The 12,636-nt window shown below is 39.1% G+C and overlaps 1 protein-coding gene across 4 annotated transcripts in view; it reads left to right on the forward strand.

Annotated features, from left to right (window-relative positions):
• Positions 1-12,636, forward strand: part of KIAA0825 (KIAA0825 ortholog) — a 760,685-nt gene that overhangs the window by 198,813 nt on the left and 549,236 nt on the right. For all 4 annotated transcript variants that reach the window (XM_077462388.1, XM_077462390.1, XM_077462389.1 and 1 more), the window contains exons 6-7: positions 5,587-5,669; positions 12,187-12,411. In XM_077462388.1, coding sequence (XP_077318514.1) covers positions 5,587-5,669; positions 12,187-12,411 — 308 coding nt within the window. The remainder of the gene's footprint in view (positions 1-5,586; positions 5,670-12,186; positions 12,412-12,636) is intronic.

The raw sequence follows: 12,636 nt of genomic DNA on the forward strand, positions 1-12,636 counted from the left end.
TGATTCATTTTTAATATTCAAAGCAAAGGCATCCATCCATTCTTATCTCCATGCTTTATTTTGCTGAGAAATCACTTTGAAAAACACCCCCCTAGCATTTATGGCCATGGTCATCTTGAGTAAGGATGGATGATTTACTTCCTGGAATCCATCTGCCCTTGGCTCAGGCAGCCAGCCAGGAGGGTGTGGTTAGCTGAGAAAACCCATCCTCCCATCCTGAATACTCCTGGGATGAATGGCATAATTTGCATGAAATAACTGAAAAAAAATAGTTTAAAACAAATAATTTTGATGCACTTTCTTATCTATTCATGTTGCGTGTAAATTACAACAATGATGTCCCAAAATATGTTCATACACAGGAGTCTCCTTTAAACTAGACTAAAGGCAAGAAAGAATTCTTAAGGTCAATATATAGTATTTTCAGTTTGTTGTAGCTATTTGTAAAAGACATGTAAATAATCTTTTCAATATTTGCCAATATTTAAAAAATATTTTCTATGTATAATATGCAATTATATCTGTACATAGGGGCTGCCATATTTTCTCACTACATCCAGAGGCACTTCTTCTGGACTCTTTACAAACAATGTTGTCAGATAACATGCTATTATAGTAATGTAACGCGGCTCACCTAGTGTTCAGGGGTTCCAATGTAGTCAGTGGACCTTTTGCTGTCCAAGTTTTGCATATTTCTCCTTGGTTATTATATTGTAAGAAGGCGTACCCAAGATATTTTGATGATATCTTGTATGGTAAAAGAAATGAGTAAATGGATTTTTGTCTATGCAGCATAATTGTATGTACCTTTGCAAAAAAAAAAAAAAAAATCCAAAATTTGTTAAGGTATTTATTCACAGAGATAAAGTAAACCTCTCCCCAAACGGTTTGGACATCCCTAATCAGATACAGAAATAATATAATACATTGCAAATAAGGTATTCCATAATCTAAAAATCTTAGTTAATAATCATAGTTTTATAGTTAAAAATCCATCTTGTAATAATTTCTTAAGGGATTAATTGTAATATTCCAGACATTATATCCACAAATATTTTCACATATATTTTCAGCTTTATCTGTGCATGTTTTTATCAGTTCAGATTAAAAAATATAGGATGCTTTTTAAGTCAAACCTGCTTTTCCTAATCTTATTCAAGTGAAAGGAATTGTTATATAATAGAAGGATTTTAGAAGAGATACCATAGGCTAGGCAGAGGCAGCCGTGCTCTTTTTGCCCTTTTATCGGTGGTAACATTTTCCTATTGTAAAAAGTCATCACAAATGAACAGAGAATATAGCATCACGGCAGTCATATTGCCTGTTTAGAGCTTTCAGTGTTCTTTAAAAACTTAATAAAGGTCTCTACTGAGGTTGGATTAAAAGAACCTGTTAAGAAGGCAATTGCTTCCCAAGAGATAACCTCTAATGATAAGAAAAAGGGGAGAAAGTGTTATTGCCGCTTTCACATTGTTAAGACAGAAAGGTCTCTGTATCTTTGTCCTACAAATGAATTTTGAGAATAATCTTATACTGCTTGAAGAGATAAAAATCCAGGTACTTCTTGCCTGCCAGCATCTGAAATTCCCACTAAGGATTTGATAAGGGATTAGAAGTTTTCTATTTGTGTGAGCTGCCATAGTGGGAGACAGATGTGATCAGATGTTGGTCAGAAGGTGATGTAAAGACACGTGATCTCTCAATCACAAGCAACATATTTTTAGAAATGAATGTATTAATATGGGATATTGGCATAAAATATTTAATTAGTGCAAGAGGTGCAACCGATAAAGGCTGGTTGAAATAAAAAGTAACTTGTCAGTAAAAAAGCTAATAAGAAAAATACTGAGTGTATAAGTTGCAAAAAAGCTTCCAGAATCTTGAAAACATTTCTGTATGACCAATCAGCACATAAGCTTGTTGGAGAACATTTGTTCATTTTGGTATCCGAATAAGAAATACCAGCTGTCTTATGGCAATCTTAAATTGACTATGAAGTTATTTTGTGTGTTTGTGTTTTTCGAGTGTGTGGTGGTGTTGGGGGGGGGGGGTTGAATGGGTGTCATCCTGTCTGTCTGTCAGTGCTTGCCAACTGCTGGTTGAAAATAGTAATACGTTATTTTAAACTATACCCAATACAGATTTTTTTTTAAGACTTTTTCAGGTACCTAAGGACTACACATACATTTTTATCCAAAAGACACAAATAAAAGCATTTAATAAATACAACCTAAAATCAGAGCATACATTTTAAAATATTGCAATAATTTATATTCCCTCCTTTATGGTGGATCACTATATAGACAGTATCTTACCAGATAGCTAGGCAATCACCATATATTTATATCTGTATTATGTCTCTTATGTCTTGCTGGAAGTGTTATAGGGATCTTTTTTTTTTTCTCTCCTACACATTTTGTGGGTTGTCCCACTTCTTCAAGAGGATGGGAGAACAAAAATCTGCAGATAGAGTAACAAAAAAGAAGATTTTTTTTATATATCACTTAATACCAATATTAACACAAACTGCATTACATTTAATATTCATTTTTTTTTTACTTACACTGGATTCACAACTAAAACCCACATGAGCTACATCCTTGTCATGAATTCCCTTGGGGTCGAGTACATGGGTACATTTAAGGGATAACTGGAGAGAGAACAGATATATTTAAGTCAGTTGAGCATATGTATATCTCCCCATGTATAGCATGACCATGCTCCTTCTACCATGAGCAAAAACATGCCAGTATATGAGGCAAATGTGTAAATATTCCTACCTAACTGTAGCCAGTAGAAATCTTCTATCCTTTAAGGTTCTTGTTTCTCATCCTACAAATTGGAGTTCAAGGCAGTTGATGGGTAGTTTTCTTAAGTGTACTACAAGCCAGAGTAGTAAAAAAATGTGTCGTCAGATTAAATTCGCTTTGCTAATGTGCAAGCCAAGAAACTAACGTATCATAAATTACCTTAGTTACGATTATTAGATGTAAATATGAACCAGTCATTCACTTCCTGATGAACTAAGGATGACTGTGGTTGGTCTATTCAGAGAGACTCTACTTGCCTGATGCCTGAGACATCTCCTCAAAAATCTGTATTGTTTATAGTTCTGATATATTGAGAATGTGGTTCCTTTTTATTTAGCCTGCCACCATCCTATTAACATTTTATGTATATACCTTTTATATTTACTTTTAACAAATTATTATCTAAATATAATAATGAGAATGTGTTTTCATTTATTTTAACATAGTAGTTTAGACAGCTTATCTTATTTAATCTTTAGTTGACTGTTATTTTTTTAAGGTGGTGGAACAGCAAGCTGAGAAGGCCAGAGCAGTCTTCATTTTGTATCAATATGCTGTCAGGGTCCTTATTGATAATTAAACTATACAATCTATCCAATGTGTTCATGGTCTCCCACAAGGTCCTTCTAAATGGAGTGGTAGAATTCCTTCTGAACAGGTCTACCCATGTGAAGGGAGCAGGGAGTGCCCCAAAGACTGGGCCTAATTTATTAAAAGATAAAAATGTATTCAATTGACCCTAAAGTGTTACTAAACCCACACCAGTACAATCAGTCTGTATATGCAGTAAAGCATGTTTCTTATACTCATTATGGAATCCAAGGGGTTAATCCTCTGCATTGTGTAAAAAAGCTACTCGATCTTGCATGCACGGATCCTCCTCTTCTTTCACTGACTCCAGAACAGGTCTAGCCACTTGCCGACCAGCGCACGCCGATTTACGTCGACAGAATGGCACGGGCAGGCAAATGGGCGTACATGTACGTCCCTTTAAATTTGCCGCCCTGCCATCGGGAGCGCGCCAGCGGTGGCACGCTCCAGCGCTGGTCGGGACCCCCGTGAGTCCGGTCGCGGGACCCGCGGACTCTATCGCCGCGGGCATACCCGCGATCGTCTCACGGAGCGGCCAAATGAAGAAATGCCGTTGTAAACAGCATTTCTCCATTCTGCCTAGCAACTAGTGACGCTGATCTCTGCTCCATGTGATTGGAGCAGAGATCAGTGTTCACTAAATGAAAGCCCAACCCCCCCACAGTTAGTAACACACCCCTAGGAACACTTAACCCCTACACTGCCACCCACTGGTTAACCCCTTCACTGCCAGTGTCATTTACACAGGAATCACTGCATTTATATAGCAGTGATTACTGTATAAATGACAATGGTCCCAAAAATGTGTCAAAAATGTCCGAATGGGTCCCCCACAATGTCGCAGTCACAATAAAAATCGCTGATCGCCGCCATTACTAGTAAAAAAAAATAATAAAAAATTATTAATAAAAATGCTATAAAACTATCCCTATTTTGTAAACGCTATAACTTTTGCGCAAACCCATCAATAATCGCTTATTGCGATTTTTTTTACCAAAAATATGTAGAAGAATACGTATCGGCCTAAACTGAGGGAAAAAAATGTTTTTTTATATATTTTTGGGGGATATTTATTATAACAAAAAGTAAAAAATAATGCGTTTTTTTTCAAAATTGTCGCTCTATTTTTGTTTATAGCGCAAAAAATAAAAACCGCAGGGGTGATCAAATACCACCAAAAGAAAGCTCTATTTGTGGGAAAAAAAGGACGTCAATTTTGTTTGGAAACCACGTCGCACGACCGCGCAATTGTCAGTTAAAGCGACGCAGTGCCGAATCGCAAAAAGTGGTTGGGTCTTTGACCAGCAAATTGGTCCGGTCTGAAAGTGGCTAGATAAGACAGAGTTACTTGAGTCACAGTAAAAATCGCTGATCGCCGCCATTACTAGTAAAAAAATGTTTTTTAATAAAAACGCCATAAAACTATCCCCAATTTTGTAAACGCTATAATTTTTGCGCAAACCAATCAATCGCTTATTGCGATTTTTTTTTTCTTTTTACCAAAAATATGTAGAAGAATACGTATCGACCTAAACTGAGGGAAAAAAATATTTTTATACATTTTTGGGGTATATTTATTATAGCAAAAAGTAAAAAAATAATGCATTTTTTTTTCAAAATTGTCGCTAGTTTTCTGTTTATAGCGCAAAAAAAAAAAAAACACAGGGGTGATCAAATACCACAAAAAAGAAAGCTCTATTTGTGGGAAAAAAAGAACCTCAATTTTGTTTGGGAGCCACGTCGCACGACCGCGCAATTGTCAGTTAAAGTGACACAGTGTTGAATTGCAAAAAGTGGTCTGGTCTTTGGCCAACAAAATGGTCCGGGGCTTATGTGGTTAAAGCAAACAGCTGGATACATAATTGAAATACAAGTGCAATGGTTTACCTTCCAATTGGGTGTAATTCTGTTCTGCCATTCCTGTAGTCATGACGCTGTTGCCATAAACCTCACTTTGCTCCTTTTGCAGTTAAATGGATTTAGCTTATATGATCAGGGGCAAATAATGTTTATAAATTACATAAATATAGCATATTATTAATATTTACCATGTTTTTTATTTTATTTATATATATATATATATATATATATATATATATATATATATATATATACACTAATAATATTGGAAAACAGGGCTTTCATACACTTTAATCATCATGTTCGGACTGTGTTCTCTGTATAGGGATTCTAAAGACGGATATTGGAGAAGATAATATAAATGAAAGCGGCCAACTGGATAAGAGTTCCCTACTTATCAAGGAAATGGTATGTATCCTATAATCAGATCAGTATTATTAGCACATCAATATATTTATGTTACATTTATTTAATAATGTACAGTGTGACAGATGTCTACTGACATTTTCAGGACTCTACCTAATCTTCACCAGGGGAGCAGAGTACAGTATATTGGCCAACATAATCATTAGCCATTGGACATTAAATTAGACATACGGAAAGTTTTATATATTTAATATGTTTTTCATATCTGTAATAAAACCTTTTCCCTGCTTTTTATGAGAGTAAAATAGAACTGTAAGAAATAAAAAAACAAAAAAAAAAAAGAGCTTTCTTAATAGACTATTGATGTGTTGCCAGATATATTTTAGAGGTTTCAAATGCGTTACCTGAGTTTTCAGAAAGGACTCACATTAATTTTTTTTTATAAATTTGCTCATATGTAAACTTGGAAGAGTATTGTGTCAACCTTGTTACTGCATTTGGGGCCTACTTAAAGTGGACCTTCAGTAATTATTTTCAACTTTCCATCTATTAAATCTTCTGCCCTTGTTGTTTTACTTTTTGGATAGTAAAACATTTTTTTCTGCCAGTAAATACCTTATACAGCCCCCTTCCTGTTTCTTGTCTGTTCATTAGCCTAGGCTTATAGCATCATGCACAGCTCTCTCTCTCTCAATCTCATGAGAGTTTTCCAGGAAGGGAGTGGGGATGAGTCATAAGAGGGCCAATGAAAGCTGCAGAGCTGGAGGTGTGCCTCTATGTGAACAGCTTCAGCTGCCCACAGTTAAAATGTCTGCAGCCAGACTTAGTGGAGGGAGATTTCTGCAGCATATTTGGCAAGTACAGAATCACAGTATATATAAATTAATATATATACACGTGGTTGGAGGGAAGCTTCAGAATGGCAAAGAGGTTTTTATCACAAATTATGTGAGCAGACTGCAGTTCCTCTTTAAGAAAACCATTCTGTATTTCTACAAGTCTGCATGAGTATATTTCTGACAAGTCACAATATACAGTGACCGTATCATTAAAATAAAAACAAAAACAAAACAATCTAACTTTTATTTAAAATCAATCCTTTAGTTCCAGGCAAGTGACTAGAATTTGATTATGTCATCAGTCAGCTGCAGGTAGAAAAAAAACCTTTCCTCTGTCCCCTCTCTTCCAGCAGTTAGAAAATGGCATTATAACTTTGTGGCACATCACACGGTTAGAGTTGTAAGCAGGGGTTGACCCGTGTGAAATATTTCTGAACATAGCCATGATGTACGTGACTGTCATCTCTGAGCTGGCATCGCAAAAGTAAATACTGACCAATAGATTGTGCCTGAGCAATGATGGTTTCATCCTGCAGAACAGAAAAGCAGTTTAAGACAGATCAGGGGGAGTACTGTGACCCCTTAACAAGAGGCAATAAATGCTCATGGTACATTTACACATTGCTTAGCATGCATGTTCTTAAAAAAATTGATTTGATATTAGGTCTACCTTGAGTAAGAGACACTGAAATGTAGCAATGAAACTGTGTATTTGTGCATACAGTATATGTGTGTGTACACTGCTGTGCAAAAGTTTTAGGCAGGTGTGAAAAAAATGCTGTGAATTAAAGAGATATTAAAATGTAATGTCAAATATGTTTTAAAAAAAATAACAATGTAATACTTACCTGCTCTGTGCAGTCGTTTTCCACAGAGCAGCCCTGATCCTCCTCCTCTTGGGTCCCCTTGCCCGCACTCCTGGCCCTTCCCTCCTTTTGTGTACCCCCAGCTTGCAATGGGGGCACACAAGCAGGTGTGCTCCCGAGCTGCCGATCTGAGTGGCCATGTAGACATGAAGCCATGGGTCATCCCTGCCTCCTCTCTCTTTTCATTGGCTCTCTGGCTGTGATTGACAGCAGCAGGAGCCAATGGTGGTGCTCTCGTGAACATTGCTGGATCGAGAGGGAGCACAGGTAAGTATTGGTGGGGTGGGGGGGGGGGGGGGGGCGCTGCTGCACATAGGTTTTTTTCTTTGTGGATAGAATACATGAAGATAAAAAACCTTCAGCCTTTAGAACCACTTTAAGAATGCTTTCAGATGTAGGGTCCCCAGGCCAGGAAGGAGTGCTTGACATGCTGAATGTCTCCATTGCCCCCCCCCCCCCCATTTTTTTCCTTCCTCTTTTCTCATTCTTTTTTATTTTTTTCCGTGCTGTTCTTCTTTTTCTATATGACCCCTAGGGTCATTCTTGCTCTTTTTCTTTGTAAAGACGGTGTCTACCGTGTAAAATGCCACGCAGGTTACAGAAACTTCCCAGACCCTGGTGTTATGAAGACTTATTTTTGAAAATGTATCATTTCAAATTCGCCAATGTTGTGGTTTCTGTACTTACCATGTGTTCTCTTTAAATAAAGAACTGAGGCCCTTTACCTTCAAACCAGCATCAATTCTAGGTACACGCAGTTTTTGAAGGAGCTCAGCAGGTAGGTTGTTTCAAACATCTTGAAGAATTAACCGCAGATCTTCTGTGGATGTAGGCTGCCTCAAATCCTTCTGTTTCTTCATATAATCCCAGACAGACTCAATGATGTTGAGATAATGGCTTGGTGAGGGCCAAACCATAATTTCCAGGACTCCTTGCTCTTCTTTATGCTGATGATAGTTCCTAATTACATTGGTTTTATGTTTGGGGCCAATCACATGCCTCTCTGATGGTATGGCATGATGAATAAGTATCTGCCTGTATTTCTCAGCATAGAGGACACCATTGATCCCAACCAAATCTCCAACTCCATTTGCAGAAATGCAGCTCCAAAAATGCAAGAAGCCATGCTTCACTGTTTCCTGCAGACACTCATTATTGTACCACTCTCCAGCCCTTGAGCGAACAAGCTGCCTCCTGCTACAGCTAAATATTTAAGATTTTGACTAATCAGTCCGGAGCACCTACTCCCATTTTTCTGCATCCCAGTTCCTATGTTTGTATTCATAGTTGAGTCGCTTGGCATTGTTTCCATGTCAAAAGTATGGCGTTTTAGCCACAAATTTTCCTTAAAGACCTCTTCTGGCCAGACTTCTTTGGACAGTAGATGGGTGTACCTGGGTACCACTGGTTTCCACCAGTTCTATGTTTATGGCACTGCTGGACATCTTCTGATGTCAAAGGGAAGCAAGCATGATGTGTCTATTATCTGCTGCATTAGGGTTCCTTGGCTGTCCACTGCGTATACGGTCTTCAACGTTGCCCCTTTCTTTTTGCTTGTTCAAAATACAGTGATACCATGAAATTTTTGCCTGGGACAGATCTTGCTGATGCAGTATAACCACCTTGTGTCTTGTTGCTGTGCTCAGTCGTGTTATGGTGTATGACCTGTGACATGAAACTCTCCTCCACAACTATACTAAATAGAGTTTGGCAGTTCCTCACCCAATTTTAAGCCTCCTACACAGCTGTTTCTGTTTCAATTAATGACTGTATTTCAACCTACATATAAAATTGATGGTCATTAGCACCTGCCTGGTATAATTAATTCACGCTACTCCAATCCTAAAAAATCCCTGACTTTGAGTAAGCGTACAAAGTGTGCAAGTGCAAGAATTTATGCTGGTTTGAAAAAGGGGTAGTCACACCAAATATTGATTTGCTTCAGATTTTTCCTTCTGTTCGCTCACTTTGCATTTTGTAATTTGATAAAAACAATTAAAATGTATATTTTTGAAATAATTCTTACTTTACAGCATTTCCTCACACCTGCCTAAAACTTTCTCATACCTGCCTAAAACTTTTGCACAGCAGTGTGTGTGTGTGTGTGTGTGTGTGTGTGTGTGTGTGTAAATTATTCATTATTTTTTTTAAATGCTTTTCCACTGTTTGAGTGTGACAGAATGTGGGCATGGCTTACAATTTTTTGGGCATGTTATATAAAATAGGTACTTTTTTCTGTATGTCATTAATCTATTATAACATTTTTTTCTGTCGTCCATTGCATTGCATAGCACATGAAAAGCATATACATTTTTTGTCTTATCACCTTTTATGTATACAGTATCTCACAAAAGTGAGTACACCCCTCATATTTTTGTAAAAATGTTATTATATATTTTCAAGTGACAACACTGAAGAAATTACACTTTGCTACAATGTAAAGTAATGAGTATACAGCTTGTATAATGGTGTAAATTTTCTGTCCCCTCAAAATAACTCAATACACAGTCATTAATGTCTAAACTGCTGACAACAAAAGTGAGTACACCCCTAAGTGAAAATGTCCAAATTGAGCCCAATTAGCCCCAATTTTCCCTCCCCGGTGTGTCGTGACTTGTTAGTGTTACATGGTCTCAGGTGTGAATGGGGAGCAGGTGTTTTAAATTTGGTGTTATCACTCTCACTCTCTCATACTGGTCACTGGAAGTTCAACAAGGCACCCCTCATGGCAAAGAACTCTTTGAGGATCTGAAAAAAAAGATTTGTTGCTCTACATAAGGATGGCCTAAGCTATAGGAAGATTGCCAAGACCCTGAAACTGAGCTGCAGCACGGTGGCCAAGACCATGCAGTGGTTTAACAGGACAGGTTCCACTCAAAACAGGCCTCGCCATGATTGACCAAAGAAGTTGAATGCACGTGCTCAGCGTCCTATCCAGAGGTTGTCTTTGGGAAATAGATGTATGAGTGCTGCCAGCATTGCTGCAGAGGTTGAAGGGGTGGGGAGTAAGCCTGTCGGTGTTTAGACCATATGCCGCACACTGCATCAAATTTGTCTGCATGGCTGTCATCCCAGAAGGAACCCTCTTCTAAAGATGATGCACAAGAAAGCCTGCAAACAGTTTGCTGAAGACAAGCAGACTAAGGACATGGATTACTGGAGCCATGTCCTGTGGTCTGATGAGACCGAGATTAACATATTTGGTTCAGATGGTGTCAAGCATGTGTGGCGGCAACCAGGTGAGGAGTACAAAGACAAGTGTGTCTTGCCTACAGTCATGCATGGTGGTGGCAGTGTCATGGTCTGGGGATGCATGAGTGCTGCTGGCACTGGGGAGCTACAATTCTATGAGGGAACCATGAATGCCAAGATGTACTGTGACCTACTGAAGCAGAGCATCATGCATTCCCTTTGGAGACTGTGCGGCAGGCAATATTCCAACATAATGACCCCAAACACACCTCCAAAGCGACCACTGCCTTGCTAAAGAAGCTGAGGGTGAAAGTGATGCACTGGCCAAGCATTTCTCCAGACCTAAACCCTATTGAGCATCTGTGGGGCATCCTCAAACAGAAGGTGAAAGAGCGCAAGGTCTCTAACATCCACCAGCTCCGTGATGCCATCATGGAGGAGTGGAAGAAGACTCCAGTGGCAACCTGTTAATCTCTGGTGAACTCCATGCCCAGGAGGGTTAAGGCAGTACTGCAAAATAATAGTGGCCACACAAAATATTAACACTTTGGGCCCAATTTGGAAATTTTCACTTAGGGGGTGTCACGTACCTTACAGCGGAGTCAGACTGCTGGGGGTGGCCTCTTGCACGGTTCCGGTCTCAACACCCCTGGAAGTGGGGACAGGGAGTGTTGAGGAAGCGAAAGGGGTGCAGGTGCCTGCGGATTTGGAGATGAAGGCTTGAAGACACTGAATCCTCACAGAGGAAGAGGCTTAGACCGGTCACCGGAGGGATTCAGTGGAAGCCAAGCAGGTATGAGGAAAACACCGTACATCAGGAACAAACAAGGTTGGCAACTGGCTGGCAACGAGGTACAGGAACGAAAGGCAGGTGCGTAGTCAAGGACGAGCAGGGGTCTGGTAACATGCTGGCAGTGAGGAACAAAATCAGGAAGCAAGCCGAAGTAGGAAGTCCAAGCCGAGGTCAGTAATAATCCAAAAAGTAGTAAGCAGGAATGATCCAAAAGAATAGTCGAGCAAGCCGGGTAATCAGGAACAAGGTCACAGGTACAAACAATGATCAGGTATCCCAGGGACAAGCTGAAGACGATCCAGCACTGGTATCAGGTCAGGATCCAGTTTATATAGGGTGAGATGTGCCAGGATTGGTGGACGTGGCCGTGCGTGCGTGAGTATGCATTCGGTTGGCGAGAGTTGCGTCCAAGTGTTCGTATTGGCGTGCGTCCGTTCGTTCTGGAGCTCGTATGCCTCTGACGGGGACACCGCGCATGGCCCTTTGAACGAAAGTGAACCGCTGCTACACGGGGACGAACATTCACATGGTGAGTTCCCTGACAGGAGGGGTACTCCCTTTCCTTGCCAGTGGTTTAGACATTAATGGCTTTGTGTTTATTTTGAGGGGACAGTAAATTTACACTGTTATATAAATTGTACACTCCACTACTTTACTTTGAAGCAAAGTGTAATTTCTTCTGTGTTGCCACATGAAAAGATATAATAAAATATAATAAAATATTTACAAAAATGTGTACTTACTTTTGCTAGATACTGTAAATACAAGTCAGCTGGCAAAGTTTTCCTGTAGCAGTGAATTGTATATGATCATGGTATGTATTTTACTTTATAGCCTTTATGTATCATGGTATGTATTTTACTTTATAGCCTACCATAAAATTTGGCTGGAGGAAAAACTTGAAAGATATGGCACTCACCCTGGTTCATGATTTACCCCCTGTGCTTGAAGAGGTGACAGCTAGAGTCCTGAAGAGCGATGCAGAAGAGTTATCTGCCAATGCTGGATGTAACATGACCCTTGTTAATATCCCCAAGTCATATGAACACTATGGAACCATTGCAGAACAACTGAGACCTATGAAAGTTGCCAAGGCAAGTGCCAAACTGTAGGATTGTTAAAGGGTAATTCCACTTTATAGAGAAAAAATATAGCAAATAAAAGAAAAAATAATCTAGCATATACAATTGGTACACAAGCCAGACACAAGATTGTTTAAAAATGTACCTTTCCTTTTTAATCTGCAGTACTGTAATTTTCTGCAAAAATGTAATGCAACCTAGAGGCCATGTATATGCAGTTCATGTATAGAACTTCCC

The sequence above is a fragment of the Lithobates pipiens genome, unplaced genomic scaffold (assembly GCF_037356315.1).
Source record: "Lithobates pipiens isolate NorthernLeopardFrog02 unplaced genomic scaffold, aLitPip1_a1.2 Scaffold_3, whole genome shotgun sequence".
In the NCBI taxonomy this organism is placed as follows: Eukaryota; Metazoa; Chordata; class Amphibia; order Anura; family Ranidae; genus Lithobates; species Lithobates pipiens.